The sequence below is a fragment of the Penicillium riverlandense genome (assembly GCF_028828495.1).
Source record: "Penicillium riverlandense strain IBT 135883 chromosome Unknown utg000003l_segment0_segment0, whole genome shotgun sequence".
Taxonomy (NCBI): domain Eukaryota; kingdom Fungi; phylum Ascomycota; class Eurotiomycetes; order Eurotiales; family Aspergillaceae; genus Penicillium; species Penicillium riverlandense.
This window is the reverse complement of record NW_026643196.1, coordinates 6,345,180-6,364,757: the sequence shown is the minus strand read 5'-3', so window position 1 is coordinate 6,364,757 and position 19,578 is coordinate 6,345,180. Positions and strand designations below refer to the sequence as shown.

General features: G+C 50.4%; 5 protein-coding genes across 5 annotated transcripts; 3 read left to right on the top strand and 2 right to left on the bottom strand.

The window, feature by feature from the left end:
- Positions 1-3,497: 3,497 nt before the first annotated feature.
- On the bottom strand, positions 3,498-4,580 carry N7474_006211 (uncharacterized protein; the record flags this gene model as incomplete). The annotated part of the gene is made up of 1 exon (XM_057197626.1): positions 3,498-4,580. One exon carries the CDS (start codon positions 4,578-4,580, stop codon positions 3,498-3,500), a length of 1,083 nt encoding a protein of 360 aa, XP_057055022.1.
- Positions 4,581-6,850: 2,270 nt separating this feature from the next.
- N7474_006210 (alpha-N-acetylglucosaminidase) lies at positions 6,851-9,325 on the bottom strand (the record flags this gene model as incomplete). The annotated part of the gene is made up of 5 exons (XM_057197625.1): positions 6,851-7,804; positions 7,874-8,521; positions 8,632-8,789; positions 8,851-8,996; positions 9,063-9,325. 5 exons carry the CDS (start codon positions 9,323-9,325, stop codon positions 6,851-6,853), a joined length of 2,169 nt encoding a protein of 722 aa, XP_057055021.1.
- A 1,933-nt stretch (positions 9,326-11,258) lies between these two features.
- Positions 11,259-14,801, top strand: N7474_006209 (DNA-dependent ATPase RAD26; the record flags this gene model as incomplete). Its single annotated transcript, XM_057197624.1, has 3 exons — positions 11,259-11,354; positions 11,406-11,479; positions 11,534-14,801. 3 exons carry the CDS (start codon positions 11,259-11,261, stop codon positions 14,799-14,801), a joined length of 3,438 nt encoding a protein of 1,145 aa, XP_057055020.1.
- A 201-nt stretch (positions 14,802-15,002) lies between these two features.
- On the top strand, positions 15,003-16,625 carry N7474_006208 (glycosyltransferase family 69 protein; the record flags this gene model as incomplete). The annotated part of the gene is made up of 1 exon (XM_057197623.1): positions 15,003-16,625. One exon carries the CDS (start codon positions 15,003-15,005, stop codon positions 16,623-16,625), a length of 1,623 nt encoding a protein of 540 aa, XP_057055019.1.
- Positions 16,626-17,434: 809 nt separating this feature from the next.
- N7474_006207 (arylsulfotransferase family protein) lies at positions 17,435-19,016 on the top strand (the record flags this gene model as incomplete). The annotated part of the gene is made up of 2 exons (XM_057197622.1): positions 17,435-18,223; positions 18,282-19,016. 2 exons carry the CDS (start codon positions 17,435-17,437, stop codon positions 19,014-19,016), a joined length of 1,524 nt encoding a protein of 507 aa, XP_057055018.1.
- Positions 19,017-19,578: the final 562 nt, after the last annotated feature.

The following is a 19,578-nucleotide window of genomic DNA, read 5'->3' as shown; positions in this document are numbered from 1 at the left end:
GCTGTTGATCTAATGCCGACTGATGCTCATTTTACGTGAGAAGCAACTGGTTACTGGAAATCCATGACTATTGGTGTTACTCTTATTTTCGTTAATTTCGCTTATCTTTTCAAGAATCACTGATCGGCGAAAGACAAGAGTCCAGTAAAGAAGCTAGACTCGGACGAATTGAACGACTCGGCGACAAAGGTACCATTTTTGGAGGGAGTGGGGTGTGGCCAACTCTTGCGTTCGAACCTAATAGCGGGGCACTTGAGGAGTGCAGATACGCTGCATGGTATATCAAAGCAGGAGTCGTGGCAGAGGCCGATATCCCAAAAATTATTTTCCATCTTTCGAAGGAGGTTCGTAGAGACATGGGAGGCAGATCCAGGGCCAAGAGCCGTTCAATCTCCGCTACTAAGGTTCGCAGCCCTGAGATAGATTAGAACGAACCATCGTAGCATCGGGCGCTGGATCGATCGTTTTCGACCTGGTCTCGTTCGCGCGACCGATAATGAGATCTGCAATGTCAGCGCAGGGGCATGTGATGGTGCGCACTGACAGTTCGTGTAGAACAAAAAGTGAGAGAAAATTCCAGAGCTTATAGTGGCAGCTCGAGGTCAGGTCAAACCCTTTTTGGATTGGAAGTATCCACAGTTCTGATTCATACACCCGAAATGGGCAACATGCGTCACGCTAAGAAGTCGGGGCCATTTAGGATCATCTCAACGCCACCAAGCTATACCGGAGTGAGCTAGTTCCCCGTATATACAACGATTGAAATGGTTTTTTGTGTCACTCAGAAATTGAGGCTTGGGGATATTCTGTATCGGATGAACGCCCGTCTTGCATACATATGACATATGCCGATATGTGTCAAGTCTTACTATTTTGACTGGCAGAGGAGGGCCAGAGAAACCAAGCCTAGGCTCATATGCGTATGAGCAATAGGGGTCACCGCTTGGTGGAAACAAATTGCTTAATAGCCCTGCCTTGCGTGCAGGGTGTCAGTGATTTTGTCGACCATATTCCGACAAACTGGCTCCGCCTGCCGTGGTAAGCAGGATTTCAAATTTCGGACTGCCATTCCGCGGACCACGGTAATACTAGTGCAAATCCTTATAATGGATTTGGGTGCACTTTCAGACTCAACTTTTGATGGCTAAGGGGGCAATCTCACCTGGGTTCTGTCACGGTTCACATTAAATATCTTTGAGTTCTCCTAAGGTTTCGTGGCGTTTTTTTGGTAATGAACCCCTTTTAGTGGATGAACCTGATCGTCCGTTAAACAGGTTACGCTAGCCAGTGGCGCACCCTACTGCACTCTCGCTGAGTTGTAAGGCACATGACTATGAATGTGTGCACGGCCCGGCTGCATGGGTCACGACTCGTGCGCTGTAAGCGCTCGTATTTAATTTCATCCCTATTTGAAGAGAATTGCGTGTTGACATGACCTAGTATAAAATCAGCTCTACACAGTATATTGATGGACTGATTTAGGAAAACCCCCGTTTCTGCCTGGTGATATGACATACTGATGAGATGGGTGCCTGAGGTGTCGGCACACACCGCCGCCTGTAGATAGACCTTCCCTTTGCGAGATCACACTTACGAATTTCATCATCTTTTCCCCTTCTTCCTCTCTCCCTGTCCAGTGATCTCCACGTTCAGGTCCTTGCCATGGCGCATTGGATTCGTAATATACAGTGGCGCCGCAAAAGTCTGTGAACACCCCCCCTCTTTTCCCTTTCTGACCGCCCTTTTCACCGCCTATACCGCTTTCCCAAATTAGACTTGTAGAACGCGTCGCGAATGGTAGTGTTTAGGTTATTATGATTATTATCATTAATTAGCTATGCCTCGCGTGCGATCTTACCTCGAGCACGGCCACTTCCTCTCCCTACTGCCCCTCAGCCACCTCTTGTACCCCTAGAACGTGCCCCAAGACGTCGGTATTGTGAATTAGACGTCAATCTTCGAACACAAATCACTACGTTAAAAGAGACCGCAGGTTGGTCATATAGAACGATCCATAAGAAGTTCCCTGATCTCCCACCCTCACCTATCAAAATGACATGTCTCTACGATCGCATATTCGACATAAGAAGAGTCTTTAAAGCGGTCAGGGCGTCCGAATGTCCTCGATGAGAATGACCGTCAAAAGATCCTCCAAAAGATCCACGAAGAGCCCGGAGTCTCATATAATGACCTACTTTCTGAAGTTAGTCATAAGTGTGAAAAAGACAATTGCTCGTCTTCTCTCCGTTGAGGGTCTCCGGAAGTAGCGGGTTATGCAAAGACCATATCTTATACCTAAGTATGCCGCTCAACATCTCGCTTAGGCGGATGCTTATAGAGGCTATAGGAAAGAGGATTTTGACCGTGTGTTTCAGTCTGACGAATGTACGGTCGAGCGTGCTATTAAACTTTGACCAGAATGGTCTTTTATCCGTCCGAAAGACTAAGCAACTCAAGGCGAAGTACAACCTACTCCGTATAGGGGCTACCAAGTTAAGCAGATGTTTTGGGCTTCATTTTCAGGCTCAACTCTACGAATTGGACTTATTCCGCTCTATGAGGATCCAAAAACAGCCCAAGGGGGCATTAATCGCATCGTCATCCGTGATTTATACCGCCGTATCCTCCTAACGTTGCTCGCTGATCCGAGATTGATTTTTCAACGAGAAAATGCTCCATCCCACACTGCGCATATCGTCCGAGACTATGTCGCTTCTCTGGGCGGGAGATCATGATATGCCCCTCTTATTCGCCTGATCTTAATCCAATTAGAACCTATGGATGCTATTAAAACAGAAGATTTTGTCAAAATCTAGACCGTACGACGTACTAAAACGGAAGTGCAATTCACGAATGAATTAATCTCTGATTAGAATAAATCCAGGGATGCCCGACAATTTAGGGGGCGAACTAACTAACAATAGACTAATACAAACTAGGAAATAGGCGGTGAGAGGTAAAACCTGTATGTGACCTGTAGGAATTCCAATCTTTGACAGATTTATTAGATTCGACCTGATCTTCTGCATATGCCAAATAACGACGAAACTTTCGATAGTCCAGTTGGTATCGCAGAGCAGGCATGGCAAGATCTTGATTTTACTATTTAGATATCCTCTGAGAGAGCATGCCGCGTCGTGTACAGGCTATTATGGATTCTAATGGGTATTAGTTTAATTTGATTATTTTGTGGAGGTTTTAGAGCGGCAGAATATAGGTCGCAGACAGTAGGCGGTCAGAAAAGAGAGAGGGGGTTTTTTCCACACTATCACTTTGGGAGCGATCGGCTCCCAGAGTACAGAGTTAGTCAAGGCAATGTCTCGTGCCATCTATCCACCGGCCAAGCTATCATCCAATATCAAACAACTTCCTCCAGGAGAAACTGTATCGGAGGTATACCAAATTTTTAACAGGCACATGCGATTTATTGAAATATAACCAAAGGGTTCAGGGGCCCTTATGAACAGGTGTCATACTAATTTGCACCTTAGAAGCAGTCAAATTCGAATCGTAGCCAACTTTCCAGGCTCCTCAAACCCATTGTTCACAGGAGCAGTTATCCCGCCATTGGTGCCCACAACTAATATATTTCCACTTGGATGCAGCCGACAACAAGTTGGACCAGCTAGAGCCGTCGAATTCTTGCCTCCAGCAACCTGAACAATTTCTCCTTGAGCCGTGAGCTTCACTATCATGTTCTCCGTGTTGGTCGCAAAGTACACAGTTCCGTCGATAGCCAAATCAAAATTATCAAGCGTAATGTCACCCAGTATTAGCTCGTAAGGCCCAATTGCGCTCGCAGTATCGTCAATCTGTACCCGGCGAAACTCTCTCTTGGTGACACTTGCGTAGTAAAGATATCCATCATGTACTTGAATCCCATTCACCCCCATAGCTGGTCCATTCTGAGCAGGAAGCATGGATCCGTCAGATAAAGTAGGGTTGTATTCTCCTGTTTCGAGATCAAGCCTCCAAATCATTCCTTCTGAGCTGTCAGAGATAAGTAGAAACCGGGAGTCTCTGCTTTTGAGAAGGGTTGAGGCACCTAGGGCCTTGGCTTCAGGGATGTCAACCAATTTGGAAACGGTGGGACTGGTCTCTTGCTTCTCTCCCTCATTCCTTTTCGTTTGCCAATCAAAAAAAGTATCGCAATGGTCGTTGTGCTGGACTGTGAAATCTAGTTTCCAGACACTAAATGAACCTGGAGTTGCAGCGAACTTGTTCACATCAAATTGCCCCGCTATTACGGCGAAAACGTCATGGTCGATCTCAGTAATGCCGAAGCAGCTGGTGATGTTGGGGCTATCGCGGCTGAATTTGTAGACGAGAGATCCAGCGCCTGTGCGCAGATCAACAGACCAAATTTCGGGGACGTCAATTCGAGTAGCTAGAAGAGTTCCATCTGGTCGAAAGGCAATATTGTCTACAAAGGAACCATTGCTTTGGAACTGGTAGATGTCGGTGACGTTCTCGCCAAAGTTTGTAGGGCCATGGTTGGATAAAGCGGCTACTTGAACCTCGATGCTGAGAATGAAGGACAAAAAGGCAGTGCACCGAGGTAAGAAAGTGGGTATGTGCATGTTGGATGGTCAAGTGGAAGTCGCTTTGCGTGCGTGCTCAGTTGTAAATAAATATGGAAGACGGGGGACCATTATATGTGTGGCTCTCACAGCTGTATGTGACAATACGAGTTAATAAAGTGAGAATGTTTTGTGACTTTTCTAAAGTTTCTAACATATCTACCACATCTACCCCTAGCTTTTATAGAATGTGGCGTTCTCTTCAGACTCTAATTGATGGAACATAGAACATATGCATGTGATAATTCAAGGAAGGCCAAAGCGAAGTCGAAACTATTCCCGGCGTCGGTCTTACCACCATTCCTTCGTGTATCCTTCATACCGACGACGTTGAGGATTGCAGTGGGGGCACATCGCCTTCGAGTTACTTTGATTCGGATGCCAGTCATTGCATTCGGTAAGTTAATAAAAAGCTAGCTATTTGAGGATTGTGGCTAGGGGCGCAATTAATGCTAGAGAACCAGAATTCTAGAATCCAACTACGCAGGTCTAATGGCAGTCGGCATCTGTGGCACATCAACTTTCTACTAGAACGGCTATACTATTAATTACGACAACATGTCGACCCTATGATCTCCTATTCTCGGCCCAACTCTTCTACCGGCGCCTCGTCTATGATATAATTATTTCAACGATTAACCTCTCTTGTCGAGCTAATCAAGGGTTCTAGGCAAGGCTTCCACACAATCCATTTGAGCTTTCGCAATACAGACCTACAGAGTGTAACGCAGCTGATGGCGGTCGTGGCTCAGGGGTAGTCAGAGACCGGCATGGCAAAGACCTGGAATCGGGGATCACTAGGAAGAGCAGAAGAAGAAGCGGAGAGAGATGATGATGGTATTCCTAGATTCCCAGAAGGGAAGGTCTACCTACAACGGCGGTGGGCGCTGACACCTCAGGCACCCACTCACCTTCATCAGCAGCTATACTTTTTGAGGATGGATTACATGCAGAAGGCTGCACGTTGACATAAATTATACAGATTCTTTCGATATAAGAGAGGATGATTTAGGTAAAAAAGAGCAATAAAATTGGCATCTGTGAAGCACACAGAGGCTCGAATCACGTGATTATGTTGCCGCAATCCGACCCACAGGATCACGCGGATTGCTGCGGATTGGTGGACTACAACCCACAGGCCCAAACTGGGACGAAATGCTGTAATGGGACGAAACTAATCGAACAGAAGACTTCACTGCTGGCAGCCGTATTGGGAGCGGGCTGGCAAGGACTTGTCGGATGTAGAAACCGTACTCCTGATCAGGAAGTAGTGGAAATGAATGATGTCAATTCTTAAGGAAGATGGATGATAAAACTAGGATACAGACGCCCGACTGGCACTACTGGGAAGGGGAGGCGGTGGCAGAATTTGACATACACCCACTTCTCTCTACATTGCACTGTTTGCCGCACTTCCGTATTTAGCCTGCCTGTTTTCCTCTCTCTCTATCAACCTGCCGTCACCATCGCTACAGCCATCTACTACCAGCTCGTGGGATCACCGCAAGTGGATCCAGCACTAAGGGTAGCGACTCAGTGTCCGCCGCATGCTCCAGCAACGGGAGCAATCGCAAGAAACTGCAACTCGAAGCATGACTAGTCTGTAATCCAGTCAGAGGAAGAGGAAAAGCGCTCAAAAAACGACAAAGGCGTCGTCGAGCGGATTGGAGGTCGCAGCCAGCTGCCATATAATGGCAGCACAGCTAAGCGACCGAGCTCAAATCCAGCAATCCAAGGACCAGCCCCTGTCTAAGGGTCAAGAACAGCGACATGCCAAGGATGCGGAAGACGAGGAACCCAGCCATTTCGTTCCACTGAACAACTCAATTCATGCACACCTAAAAGAGTGCCCACCAAGAAGGCCAGATCAAAGGCTTCCTCCCGACGGAACAAGGCAGGCACGAGCGATAGCGACTCGGAGGTCCGGATGTCAAGCAGGATCGTCAAAGAAGTCGAAAGAGCCAACCAAGCGAGAGATCTATACCAAAGCTTGCCTTGGTCTTTTTATAGAGATTGATAACAGTGCGAAGAGTTGACGTATGGTCTGGCCCCAGCTCTTTCTTATATTCAGCCAGTGCGCACGTATACATCTTCTCCGCCTGATCTAGTTTGCCTTGAACTTTGTATAGGGTGCCGAGATTGTGAACAGTAGCGAGGGTTGACGTATGGTTGGTTCCCACCGATTTTCCCTCATAGCGTATGCCAATCCTTATACATTAACTATGCTGTGACAGGTTTGTGAGCATAGTAATCATCTAGTATTGTCTAATCTATATATTCACCCGGTCCTTTACAGAAAATACAGCTGGCCAGTCTCTTTGGACTTTATGCACGATGTCTTCCAAGTGAGCCACAGGAAGCCTCGACTGGCCACTAGTGCTGAAGCCTTCGTACTGCCACGACTTCTCAAATGCCGAGATATCGGCGTTCATGGCAGTCTCGTTGAGGGAGCCCGTCCTAGTAGCCTTCTCAAGGGCGTCAACAAAGATGGCCCATCTCTCGCGGTAATATGACTGGGTCAGGCCAGACCACTCCTTTGCCGCGTAATCGTCTAGTGATGGCGAGTCAATCTGCCAAACTGTCACCTGACTACGCGCGTTAAAAGCAATCAGGTTATCTGACCCGATAGCATTGGCCCAGTATTGCGCTGCGCTTAGCCAATGGTCCAAAGTAAAGTGGCTGTTTGTCGAGAGAACCAGATCAATGGCAGAAAGGAATTCGAGCAACCTTTTGCCCTTCTCAGACACGACGTTCCGAACTTGAGACGAGAAGGCCTTCTTGTTCGGCTCCGCGAATCCCGACATGGTGTTGTTGTACGTCTGAACAAGATCGGAATAGATGTCAATAAAGGCGTTACTCATCACCTGTCGTGTCACGTCGACGAAATCAAGCTGGAATGCTGGGACTTGCCACAGCGAGAGTTCCTTCTTCGCAGCTTCAAACATCAGGCTCCACGCTTTCACCAGAGCCTTCGGATCGTACGGGATGGCTGTAGGAGCAGGGAAGTGACCTGTGCGATTGAGAAGACCGGTCAGACCTGGGAATATCTGGAAAAGTCCCACGCCGACGCAGGGCACGTCGGGATCAGCCACATCGTAGACAGTTGCTCGTAGTATTTCCAAAGCATCGTATAGAGATGTCGGAATAGCCAATGCACCAGCATACCGGAGGGTGGTCCATTCGCGGAAATACTGCTTCGTGTCGATCGATGTCGACGACCAAGCCTGGTCAAGGAGCAGGTCCTACATTACTTCGTTCCCCTCGTAGCCTTCTGGAGTTAGCCCAAAGCCTACCAATGAGTCCGAGTCCTGTAGCGCCTCCACTGAATTGACTGTAATGTTGGTGATTTGGCCAAACAAGCCCATGTTGCCGCCAAAGTCGTGCAGCTCGCACCATATCCAAGGACGGCCAGAGTAGCTGTTGGTGCGCTGCCACTGCGGCTGGTTTTCAGAATAAAGGTCGAGTATGAGCATGCTATCTCTTCCCTCAGCTCCACTGAGATATGCGTCTATCCGCTCTTGGGTCCAGAAAGATTGCTCGTTGTAGAACAGCCAGCCCTGGAGAAGCCAAATCGCTGCAGGGTTTGCTGCAGATAGGGCCTTGTAGGTACTAGTAGAGACGCCAGACAAATAATTGACATCTCCAGAGGCAGGAGACATCTCGTTATACTGGTCCAGGGTGTATATGTTGGTAATGTTGCCGAACGCGTCCATCTGCTTTGTGATGAACATGTGCTGCAGCTCTGTAAAGGCATCGTCGAGTGGGCTGAGGAACGTGTCTCGGGTGTAGGCATTGGGAACGCCCCAGTTCGACGCTTGTGTCACATTGGCCTGGGGACGCACTCTTTTAAATGCTTCTGGGACAAATCCAGTAAAAGCCGGCAGGATTGGGGTGATGCCAAGCTCGACCATCCGCGCCACAATCTTCTTCTGGAGATCAAACTGCGATTCGATCCAGGAGAGCGATAGGTTGCCAGCGCCCCCCAGGATCCCTGGATGTTACCAAAGCGGTTCCAGGCTTGAAAGGCAGGCCCGCTGAAGAAAGGGATGACCTCGTCATCTGTCATGCCCATGTCGCGGAAGCTCTCGAGAAACACCTTTTCGTAGCCGACCCACGCGAGGTGTAGATTTATGCCTCTGAGAGCGGCCCAGTCGAGCAGTTTCTCCCAGTCATCCCAACTATACCAAGCAAAAGTATATGAAAAGGTCACTGTACCTCCTGTCAGCGGAGGAACTTGCTGCCATCCTGTAGCAGATATGGTAACGCTTACCCGTGTTGAGATTATATCTCCACGGCACGATGCTGGCGCCTTCCAAGGTATGTTTGGGCCAAGGTAGCGACTCTGGGACTTGTTTGTAGCGTTCAACGAACCAGTAGTCGTCAAGTTGAAGCGTATCGGTCATATAGTGACGAAGGCTATGAATTGAGTCAGTTGACACGTTCAAACGGGTCGAAAAGCCGCTATCATAGAGAAGGACGTACCCTCTAGACAGCGCGCTGAGCGTAGTGCCTTCTATGCGAATCTTGCCATTGTCATAGGATTTGACAGTGTAGTTGTCATTGTCGGGGATCTTCCAGCGAGACCACGGCTCATTCTGCGTAGTCAATACAAAATCAAAGGCATCGCCGTGTCCGTTGAGAATCCGATTAGCGAGGCCTCTGATGCCGTCCACAGACTCGGCCCTGGCAAAAGTTGTCAAACAAGCAGCTACAGCGAGCACGCAAAGACGGCCTAGTAGAACCATTGCGTCCTGGTAGGTGGGCGCACTGGAGATGTTTAATGCTTGCTTTCAAGCGGAAGTCCTGGCTGATGAAAGCCATTTACGATATGCTCTTATCGTGTCCAAAGAAGCTATGCTACATTACTAGCCGATCCAGGCACAGGGTCGAGCGGGGTAATGCTGCGTTGACAGCTTGGTTGCTCTCGATCCCCACAACAGCGTTCCTAATTAAGTCGAAAACCTGCCTAACAGCGCCATACCCCGCTCCAACTCAGTTGCGGCTAGCAAAGTAAGTGGGGCGAGGCACAGACCCATGGACTCTCTAAAGCGTTCAGTCTCCCCCTGTCTCCCCATAAAGGCGATGATCAATTTAAGGTTACCCTCGAGGTTACATCGTGCAATGCCTCAATTGGCGCTCTAAGCATAGGGCTGGCTTTCATGAAGGCGATGGATGGGGTAGACGAGATACCCCGTTAGCGCCGGCCGCCACAAGCCGCGGAGAATTCAGAAAAGATTGGATTATTCAAAGGAGATATGGCGAAACGACGCATTATCTATGATCAATACGGATCTCACTTCCGTTCTCCGATACTGCCTCGATTTTTACCTCCACAGAACCGTGAATTCTGTCCGGTGAAGCAGGAAGCGGAGGCTGTGGCCCGACAGGCTCTACTCAACTGTCCGGCATCGCACCGTGTCCCGCTTCACTTCCGGGACTCCGCGAACCGCGGCCAATATACTGATCGGAAAGATCCGACCCCAAAACGTCCCTTAGAGTAGATACACACTCCCATTGGGTGAAAATTATTGCTCGTGGTGAAAATAATAGCTCAAACTTCCCCCGACATTCCTTCAGTATGAGTTTCTTCTTTTAAAAATTCGAAGTCTCTGACCATATAAGGCTCGCTCAAGAGTGGATAAATATAGCATTTCAATGGGGTTTTTCTGGGCCCTCCCGCGAACGAACATGCCCTTTGGAATTATACATTTAGCGGCATGGGGGCTATTAGTTCTAGATGCATATTTCCACAAGGCCCCTTGGTGTCCTCGGCAAAGGAAGCGTCGAGTGGGGACTGATCTTTGAACTACATCCTGAGCTGGTCAATATGGGCCAACCAGAGGTTGATTGAAGGTTCTTTAAGGATTGTATGTGGAAGGCGTATTTAGGCTCTGTCAGGTTAATAGAACTTTGATTGATCGATTGAATGGCCTCATCCACCGACATCATCCAACAAAAGGCGGCCGTACCAGCCATCACGATATCTGTGATGAAAAGGGAACTGCTCGAACAGTTCCATTCCGTCGACCCTATAACAACAGGCGTTGAGGAAAGGACGGAACAACAGTCATGATCAATCAGGATAGTGTGATGGTGGCAGATGAAATGTGGATGACACAGGTTCAAGGGACCAGGTTCCCCGCGTTCCCTCGAGAGACAACGGATTCGTGAGCGGCAACGCCGACGGTGGGAGTGGGCATGTATCCCCGGCATGTTCGCTATATTAGGGCGTGGATTTGGCGAAGGGAGGCGGACTCGGACATTCGAGGACTTGTTGATTTAAACAAGCCGTGGCGGTGCGAAGCAACAATGCGATCGGCAAGCTGGTAGTCCCAGACCTCGGGTGAGTTCTTCCGCAGTGTTTGCTCCTGGACACTCACTGTGGGCTCACGGAGCGGCCTTAAAGGCGGTGAGTGTATTCTGCCACCAAATTTGCCTCTTGCTTGGGAAGATGTGGGAGTCTCATTATTATTACTCACTCGGGGATTCCCTGTTTGCGCTCTCTCCTTTCCTCCGTTCCTTTCTTCTCCCCTTCATCCCCATGCTACCTTGACTTCACACACGTGCTCGAGGTAAGCAGGCATAGGGTCCGCACTGGAAATTATAGCATGCTGATTGCGGAAATGTCTTCCTAGTTTCGTGAGAACTCGAACTCGAGCAGAGCCTCAAACCACCGCTATGTCTTCGGTTGGCGCTGACGAGGCTAGTCGCCTTCGGGCGCTTCAGGCGGACGTGCGCGACCAGGATGACCTTGAGAGAGACATCACTCGTCAAGTATGCCAACCATCCATGGGCTCTCACGCATAGCACTCACGCCCAATATAGGCAGACAAGGCCCTCGCGGAGAGGGCCGAGGAAAACGACACCAAGCGGCTAGAGAAGGCTCTCAACGAAAAGGCGTAGGGCACCTTTATATATATTGGCCAGGAGAGCTGTGCTGATACAACCCCTAGGAGAGTCGAATCTCAGGTGCGGAAGGCGCAGCATCGTCTACAGCAGCCAGTTGGCGCTGTCACCCGGCGACGCATCGAGAACGAGCTGCGAGGACTGGAAGCGCGCAAGAATGGCCTGGCCAAGGATGTGATGGAAATCCAGAAGCGCATCGACGAGAGACGCGAGAAACAGGAAAACCCTACTGCGGTCACCGGCTCGGGACGGCAGCCGAACGAGTCTCGTCGTGACTACCTCATCCGCACTGGAAAAATCACTCCATTCGCCGCTGTGAACGCGGATTCGAAGAATGGGCCGCTTGCCAACCTACACGATGCTCTCATCGATGTTGAAGATAAATATGACGAAGACGAGGAGCGTGAACAATTAAGGGGCCAACCTACCGCATCGCATGTTCATCTAGCGCGGCCCGGGTTTGGCTTTGACGAAATTAGTGCGGACAGTCGTTCTGATAGCACCGTGTCGGGTGAAGGAAAGCGACGGAAGCTCGATTCAAGCCCAGAGGCGAAGAAACGGCACAGGACTCGTGTGTCAACTTCTCCCAGCGCGGATTCTTCCGCAAGCTATGTTGCCTCGGAAGATGCTGATGATGTGTCTGAGGAGGACGACTTTATGCCAGACACCGTCCCCGAGCCCATGCTCATTAGCAAGCGTAAAAAGGACGTGTCTGGTGAAGAGCTGGAGGACTTCAGCGGTGTCGATGATGGTAATGAAAGCGTTTATCAATCTCGTCTCACCAAGTGGGTCAGCAAACGCAGCGGCGCCCGCAAGCGTGCTCAGAAGGATACTCCAGTTAAAGATGAATATGAGGACGACGAGGAATGGCTCAAGCCGCACCCAACCATACCTGATGAGGAGATTACGAACGGACTTCTCATTCCTGGCGATATCAATCGTTTCCTCTTTGGCTACCAACGAACTGCCGTCCAGTGGCTTTGGGAGCTCCACCAACAAAAGGTGGGAGGAATCATCGGAGATGAGATGGGTCTCGGCAAGACGATCCAGGCCATCGCTTATCTGGCGTCACTGCATCACAGCAAAATGTTCGATAAGCCTGCTCTGGTTGTTTGTCCTGCAACGCTCATGGAACAGTGGGTCAATGAATTTCATCGTTGGTGGCCACCTTTCCGTGTCTCAATTCTACACTCGTCTGGCAGTGGTATGGTCAACCTTCGCAAGGAAACCACCCGCGAGGAAGCACTTACGGCCGAGTTGATAGGCGGCTACCATTCGCGCCATTTCTCTGCGGGCCAAAAGGCTGCGAAAAAAATCATCAACCGAGTCACTGAGGAAGGGCACGTTCTTGTTACCACTTATTCTGGTTTGCAGTCTTATGCAGATGTTCTTGTTGATGTTGAATGGGGATGTGCCATACTCGACGAGGGCCACAAAATTCGGAATCCAGACGCCGGTATCACCTTCAGTTGTAAAGAGCTTCGCACCCCTCACCGCATCATCTTATCAGGAACACCTATGCAGAACAGCTTAGTCGATCTGTGGTCCCTCTTCGACTTTGTCTTTCCGATGCGCCTAGGGAATTTGGTGAACTTTAAGAGCCAGTTTGAAATCCCCATTCGCCAGGGCGGATATGCCTCTGCAAGCAACCTCCAGGTCCAGACCGCTGCCAAGTGCGCGGAAACCCTAAAAGACGCCATCAGTCCTTATCTGCTCCAGCGGTTCAAGGCCGATGTTGCGAAAGACCTCCCGCAGAAGAGTGAACAGGTCATCTTCTGCAATCTGACACAGTGGCAGCGAACCATCTACCGTCGGTTCCTAGAATCGGATGACATGAAGTCCATTCATCTAGGCAAGAGAAATGCCCTCTTCGGCATTGACCTTCTTCGCAAAATCTGCAACCACCCGGACCTAGCAGACCACGCGCTACGATCAAAAGAAGCAGATTACGGCAATAGCGAGCGCTCAGGCAAGATGCAGGTGCTCAAAGGTCTCTTAGAAGTATGGCGTGACACCAGACACAAGACTTTGTTATTCGCGCAGACCCGCCAGGTGCTAGATATTCTGGAAAAGTTCATCCGGTGGATGGGTGATTTCAATTACCGCAGAATGGATGGCACTACTCCGATCAAGGATCGCCAGAGCATGGTCGATCGGTTTAACTCAGATCCTAGTGTTCATGTGTTCTTACTCACTACCAAAGTCGGAGGTATAGGAATCAACTTGACTGGCGCCGACCGGGTGATCATTTATGATCCTGACTGGAACCCGTCTACTGACATGCAGGCGCGCGAGCGAGCATGGCGGCTAGGCCAGAAACGCGACGTCACAATCTTCCGCCTCATGACCAAAGGCACCATTGAGGAGAAAATTTATCACCGACAGATCTTCAAGCAATTCTTGACTAACAAAATCACGCGCGACCCGCAATCTCGGGAAGGTTTCAACCTCAGTGATCTCTACGACCTGTTTACTCTCTCGGACGAGCATGAAAAAGACCTGGAGACTGCAAAGCTATTCAAAGATGCGCAGGTTACCTACCGTGAAAAAGCAAAGAACGAACCCGGTAAATCTCGTGAGGGTCAACCCAACCCCCCCTCTGAGTCTCGGAAAGAAGACGATATTAGCACTGTCCAGGGCGTCGCCTCCATTGAAGAATTCAAGTATGACTCGGAAGACCCGGAAAAAGAAGGCAACGTCAAAAACGCTGAGGACCGGATCATGCAAGGCATCTTCGCCCGGTCGAACGTGCACGCCGCACTCGAACATGAGGAGATCGTGAACGGAAAACGCAAAGTGCGCGCCGATCCGAAAATAATCGAAGCCGAAGCCCGCCGCGTCGCCGACGAAGCCGCCGAAGAGCTCCGGAAAGCGGGCGAGACCGCTCGCACCGTCCCGATCGGTCTGCCCACTTGGACCGGCCAATTCGGCATCGCGGGCCGGGACCGGTCCGGCGGGAGCAGTAGCTCGGCGCGTCCTGCCGGCGCGGGGCCATCGTCTGCGAGTCTCGTTGCCAATCTCAACCCTCGCGCTTCGGTGCGGTCTGCCGATTCCTCTTCTCCCGCGCCAACGCGTATGCCGCGTGGCAAGGACTTTCTGGCCATGATCCGGGACTACATCGCCTCCCGCCGCGGGCCAGTGTACTCGCAGATGCTCATCGATGAGTTTAGCCACTACTGCAACACACCGCAGCGGATAGCAGAGTTCCAGGAGATGCTCAAAAAGGTTGCTACACTTAGCCGTGCGGCGGATGGACGGGGAAAGTGGACGTTGAATCCAGAGTTTGCTAAGAAGCCGCCTGCGGGGAGGAGGTAGTGTAGTGCACAGGTGGAGCACATTTAAGTCAATGAATCAATACTTATTCACTCACTTGCCCGATGTAGCTTGCGTCTCCCCGAGACCTTCCCAAGTACATATTTGGGGCGGTGTGCGCCGACACCTCAGGCATAAAACTCTAACTGTCCGGGGAATTGAATATTATTGACGCGACCAGACGGAAAACATGCACTGCTCGCCATGACGGCCCGTCTGCTGCACCCGGATGAGTACGAGCTGGGCTCGCGCTCGTCTCTCGACTCTCAGGGGACATTCAATCTTGATGATGCCGACTTCGAATCACAAGCTCCGCCACGAGCCCGGTTTCGCGTCCAGCAACCCTGGTGGTCTCGCATCTTCTCATCCACCTACTCCGGCTATCGTCGTCTACAGACCAACTCACGCCCGGTCTTCGCGGGCTCCAAACGCCCAGGCTGCCATCGCCGACTCCTGTGTCGTGGCCGACGCTGTTGCTACATCCATGTCGTCTTTGGCATTATCTTTGCGCTCGTTGTCCTCACCTCCATCGTCCGTCCTTCCTACACCGATCCACCGCCGCATTACGAGTTACTGAAAAAGACCACGCTGGAATCCACGTACCCCGGGCGAGGAAACCCAAGAAACGAAAAGGTATTTATTGCGGCAAGTTTGTATGATCGCGGCGGGGAATTGGCGCGTGGCCAATGGGGCCGACAGCTTCTGCAGTTGATCGACTTGCTAGGGGAGGATAATGTGTTTGTGAGCATCTATGAAAATGACAGCGGGGAAGAAGGGGAGAATGCATTGCGTGAGCTTGAGCAGCAAATTCCCTGCCCCAAAGCCATCGTCGCGGAAGCGCATCTGGACCTAACCACTCTGCCCCATGTGACCGTCCCCGGCGGCGACCAACGAGTCAAGCGCATCGAGTATTTGGCCCAAGTGCGCAATCGGGCGTTGAAGCCATTAGATGAGCAACCGGAGATCCGGTATGATAAGCTTCTTTTCCTCAACGACATCCTTTTCGAACCCATCGATACACTTCAATTACTCTTCTCCACCAACGCCAACGAGGATGGTATCCCACAGTACCGGGCGGCTTGCTCCGTCGACTTCGACAACCCCTTCAAATTCTACGACACATACGCCACGCGCGATCTCCAGGGCTACAGCATGGGCCTCCCATTCTACCCCTGGTTCGCCACGACTGGTGGTGGTGAGAGTCGCAAGGATGTCCGCGCGGGCAAAGATGCCGTGCGGGTACGCAGTTGCTGGGGTGGAATGGTGGCATTTGACGCCAAGTACTTCCAGCAAGGGACGAACAAGTCCAACAGCCCTGAGGCAGTGGAGAACCACTTTCCTCCGACACAAGATATGGTACAAAAATCGCCCGTCCGCTTTCGAGCAGGCCGTGATCTATTCTGGGAAGGCTCGGAATGCTGCCTCATCCACGCGGACATCCAAGAACCGCAGACCAACGTCGACGAAATAATTGACACGGGCATCTACATGAACCCATTTGTCCGCGTCGCCTACGATAGCCGGACCTTGTCCTGGCTACCTATCACCCGCCGCTTCGAGAAGCTCTACTCCTTCATCCACACCGTGGGCAACCATCTCGTCGGTCTCCCGTGGTATAATCCACGGCGCACCGAGACTCTCGGCCAGAGCGTGCAGGACACGGTGTGGGTGGTAAATGAGAAGCAGGAAAACGGCGGCTCCTTCCAGACGGTGGAGCGCATTGCGGGTAACGATGGGTTTTGTGGTCGACGTGGCCTTCAGGTTATTGTCGAGGACCGTCAGCCGGGTCAGAAAGGGTGGGAGACGATTCCTACTCCCTCGCCATGATTGGTAATCATTTTGAATGTGTAACTACTATAGAACATCATATATACATGATCTAACTACAACTCATTCAAAGTGTTAGTCAGCCGGTCTCCGGCATCGATGACGACAGCTCGATTTTCGGCGATGGCGCGAGCCGTTACCGCCAATCCATCTAGCTGCGGAACCATGCCCACCTCATGCACCAATCTGACTGCCTGTGAACTGTTCACTCGGGCATCCTGCGACCCAAGACCAAATTCTAATTGATTCTGGAAAGCCCATATCCGCTTCCCCTTCAGCACTTGCCAAACGGGGTTTAAAGATCCCCGACTTCGTGATTTTGAACAAAGAGACCGATTTAGTTTCACTTTTCCGAACTAGACTGTTTCTTTATCTTCTCATATTGACGGATTATTTATATGGCTCGTTATAGCAGCTTATTACCGTAATATAGCCTCCTTTAGCGACGCTACAGAACCTAAAATAAGACAATTATTCTGCAGCGAGGCGTCTTGACACACTTTCCGCAACAGCTGATATCTATAGGCCCGGGCCAGCTTCCGACTGTTCGACCATTGCAGCGAAGATATGTGCTCTAGAACTCTCTTTCAACCTTTGTCCACGATACATAACAAGGATCGCACATAAATAACGTACCATGGACGGGTCCGCTATCCACTATCTATGCCATCGACGGAAACGGTGAGATCACGGACACATCGGAGGGTCTCAGAACTATGGTATCATTACATCTTATCCGTAATCTCAACTTTTTCGAAACAAAACTTTGGCCTTGTCGATTAAAGACTTAGGCATCCGTCAACTTCATCATGGCGTGTTCTTTTTTCATTCTATATGTGCTGTTGTCGCTGGCTCTTGGGGAACTGGATTGGCCGTATAAATCATTTCAGACAGGAAATTGGCAGCCCCCCCATCTGTCACTCAGCGCGACAGGCGAAACAGACCCCGGGTACATGTTTATAGGCGTTCGAAAGTCCAACAAGGCTGGCACCGCTCCAACAATCTTTGACAACAATGGCGACATGGTGTGGCAGGGCCCGCACGGGGAGAACCTAGATTTTAAGATGCAAAAGCTATTCGGCCAGGACGTGATCACATACTGGGATGCACAGCCAGATCTAAGAGTGTTGGGATATGGAGCAACGCATATCCTCGACAGCACATACAAAGAGATCTACACAGTCACTCTGCACGATGACTTTCGCACTCCGAGCGGGAAAAGGTTTGACTCCTATATCGATGGCCACGAGCATTACATCACGCCTCGAAATACCATGCTAGTCTCGGCTCTCAATTTCACCCAAACAGATACTAGTCATCTTAGAAGGGGCACGCCCGACATGTGGGTTTTGGACTCTCTGTTCTACGAAATCGACATAAAAACAAACAACGTCTTGTTCAAATGGGATGCACTCGAGCATATTCCGATTTCCAAGTCCAGTGTTACCGTAAGGGGTGGGAAAATGTTGCATGAGGCCTGGGACGCTTACCATATAAACTCGGTTACTTCCGCCAAATATGGATATATGGTCAACTTTCGGCATATCCGCTCTGTTTTCTATATTAACAAGGACGGCTCTGTCCGCTGGCAACTTTCTGTGGGTATATCTAAGCTTCATAGATGTTGGGTACATCCGCTTACTCGGTATTTTAAAGGGTGACAATGATAACCACGGCGACTTCAAGAGTGACAATGTTAGCTTTGCATGGCAACATGATGTCCGTATTCATAACGAAACCGACGAAAGCCTGGTCCTTAGTCTCTACAACAACGCTGCCATGGACCATGGGGACCCAGGCCCATCAACAGGACTAGTCATCCACGTCGACCTCGTCAACAAGGAGGCATGGAGAATCCACGAGCTGACAGATCCAACTAACCATATCGTGAGCGCAACGCAAGGCAGCTTCCAGTTCCTTCCGAACCCAAAAAAAGCCCACATGCTGCTGGGCTACGGATCGATACCCAAACTCAAGGAATATGACGGAGACGGCAACGTAGTGCTCCGAGGGCAGTTTGGCAAGGATACATTTTCGGCTAATGCCTACCGCATATTCAAATTTCCGTGGAGGGCTACTCCACACTGGGATCCTGCTCTCTGTGTTAATCACACAACTTCGCATACAACTGATCTCTACATGAGCTGGAACGGTGCCACGGACTATGACAACTGGGCCATTTTCTCGGTCCCATCTCAGACCTCAACATTGCTAGAAGGCAAGCGCCTGCTGGCGCATGAGCGGACCGGCTTCGAAACTCATATCCCTCTTGAGAATAATGATGTCCGCTTTATCATTGCTGTTGCAAGAGATGGCGAGAGAATCTTGGGAAAGTCCTCCATCGCGGAACTGGGCCAGGAGATAAATTCTGTTTGTCCTGTTATCGCATAAAAGAGGATTGCAGACTCTCGACAGGGGCCTGTTAACGAGGAGAAGAAGAGGAGATGATGATGGTATGCCTAAGTGTTCTCCCAGAAGGGGTCTATCTACTGTGTACAGGCGGCGGTGGGTGCCCAATCGTCAACTTGTGTGGCGCATTTGGCGCGTTGGCTTGTACATTTCTTGGGGATGTGTTCGGACGGCGAAAGGCGATCTTTTGTGCGACCTGTACTCAAGTAATTGGGGACACTTCGTTCTCGTTCGCCCAGTTCATTTTCTCTCGTGTCTTTATTGTTGATGGAGCCGGCGGCATTGTCACGACCGTTTCCGTCTGGCCGTCCAAGTTGTCTAAGGCGTCAAAACGTGGAGAACACGTCGCGGCGTTTGGAATGTTCTGTGGCCTCGGGCTCTCTTACGCTCTCTTCGTGGACCTAGGAATGTCGAACAAGACCGCTCTAAAGGCTGCTGTCGTCTTTATTTTTCTTTGTTATTGGGCATATTCGGTTGGATCCTTAATCTTCCCATTTTTATACGCCAGTGAGATCGCACCGGCCAAACAGCGTGCCGCCATTTG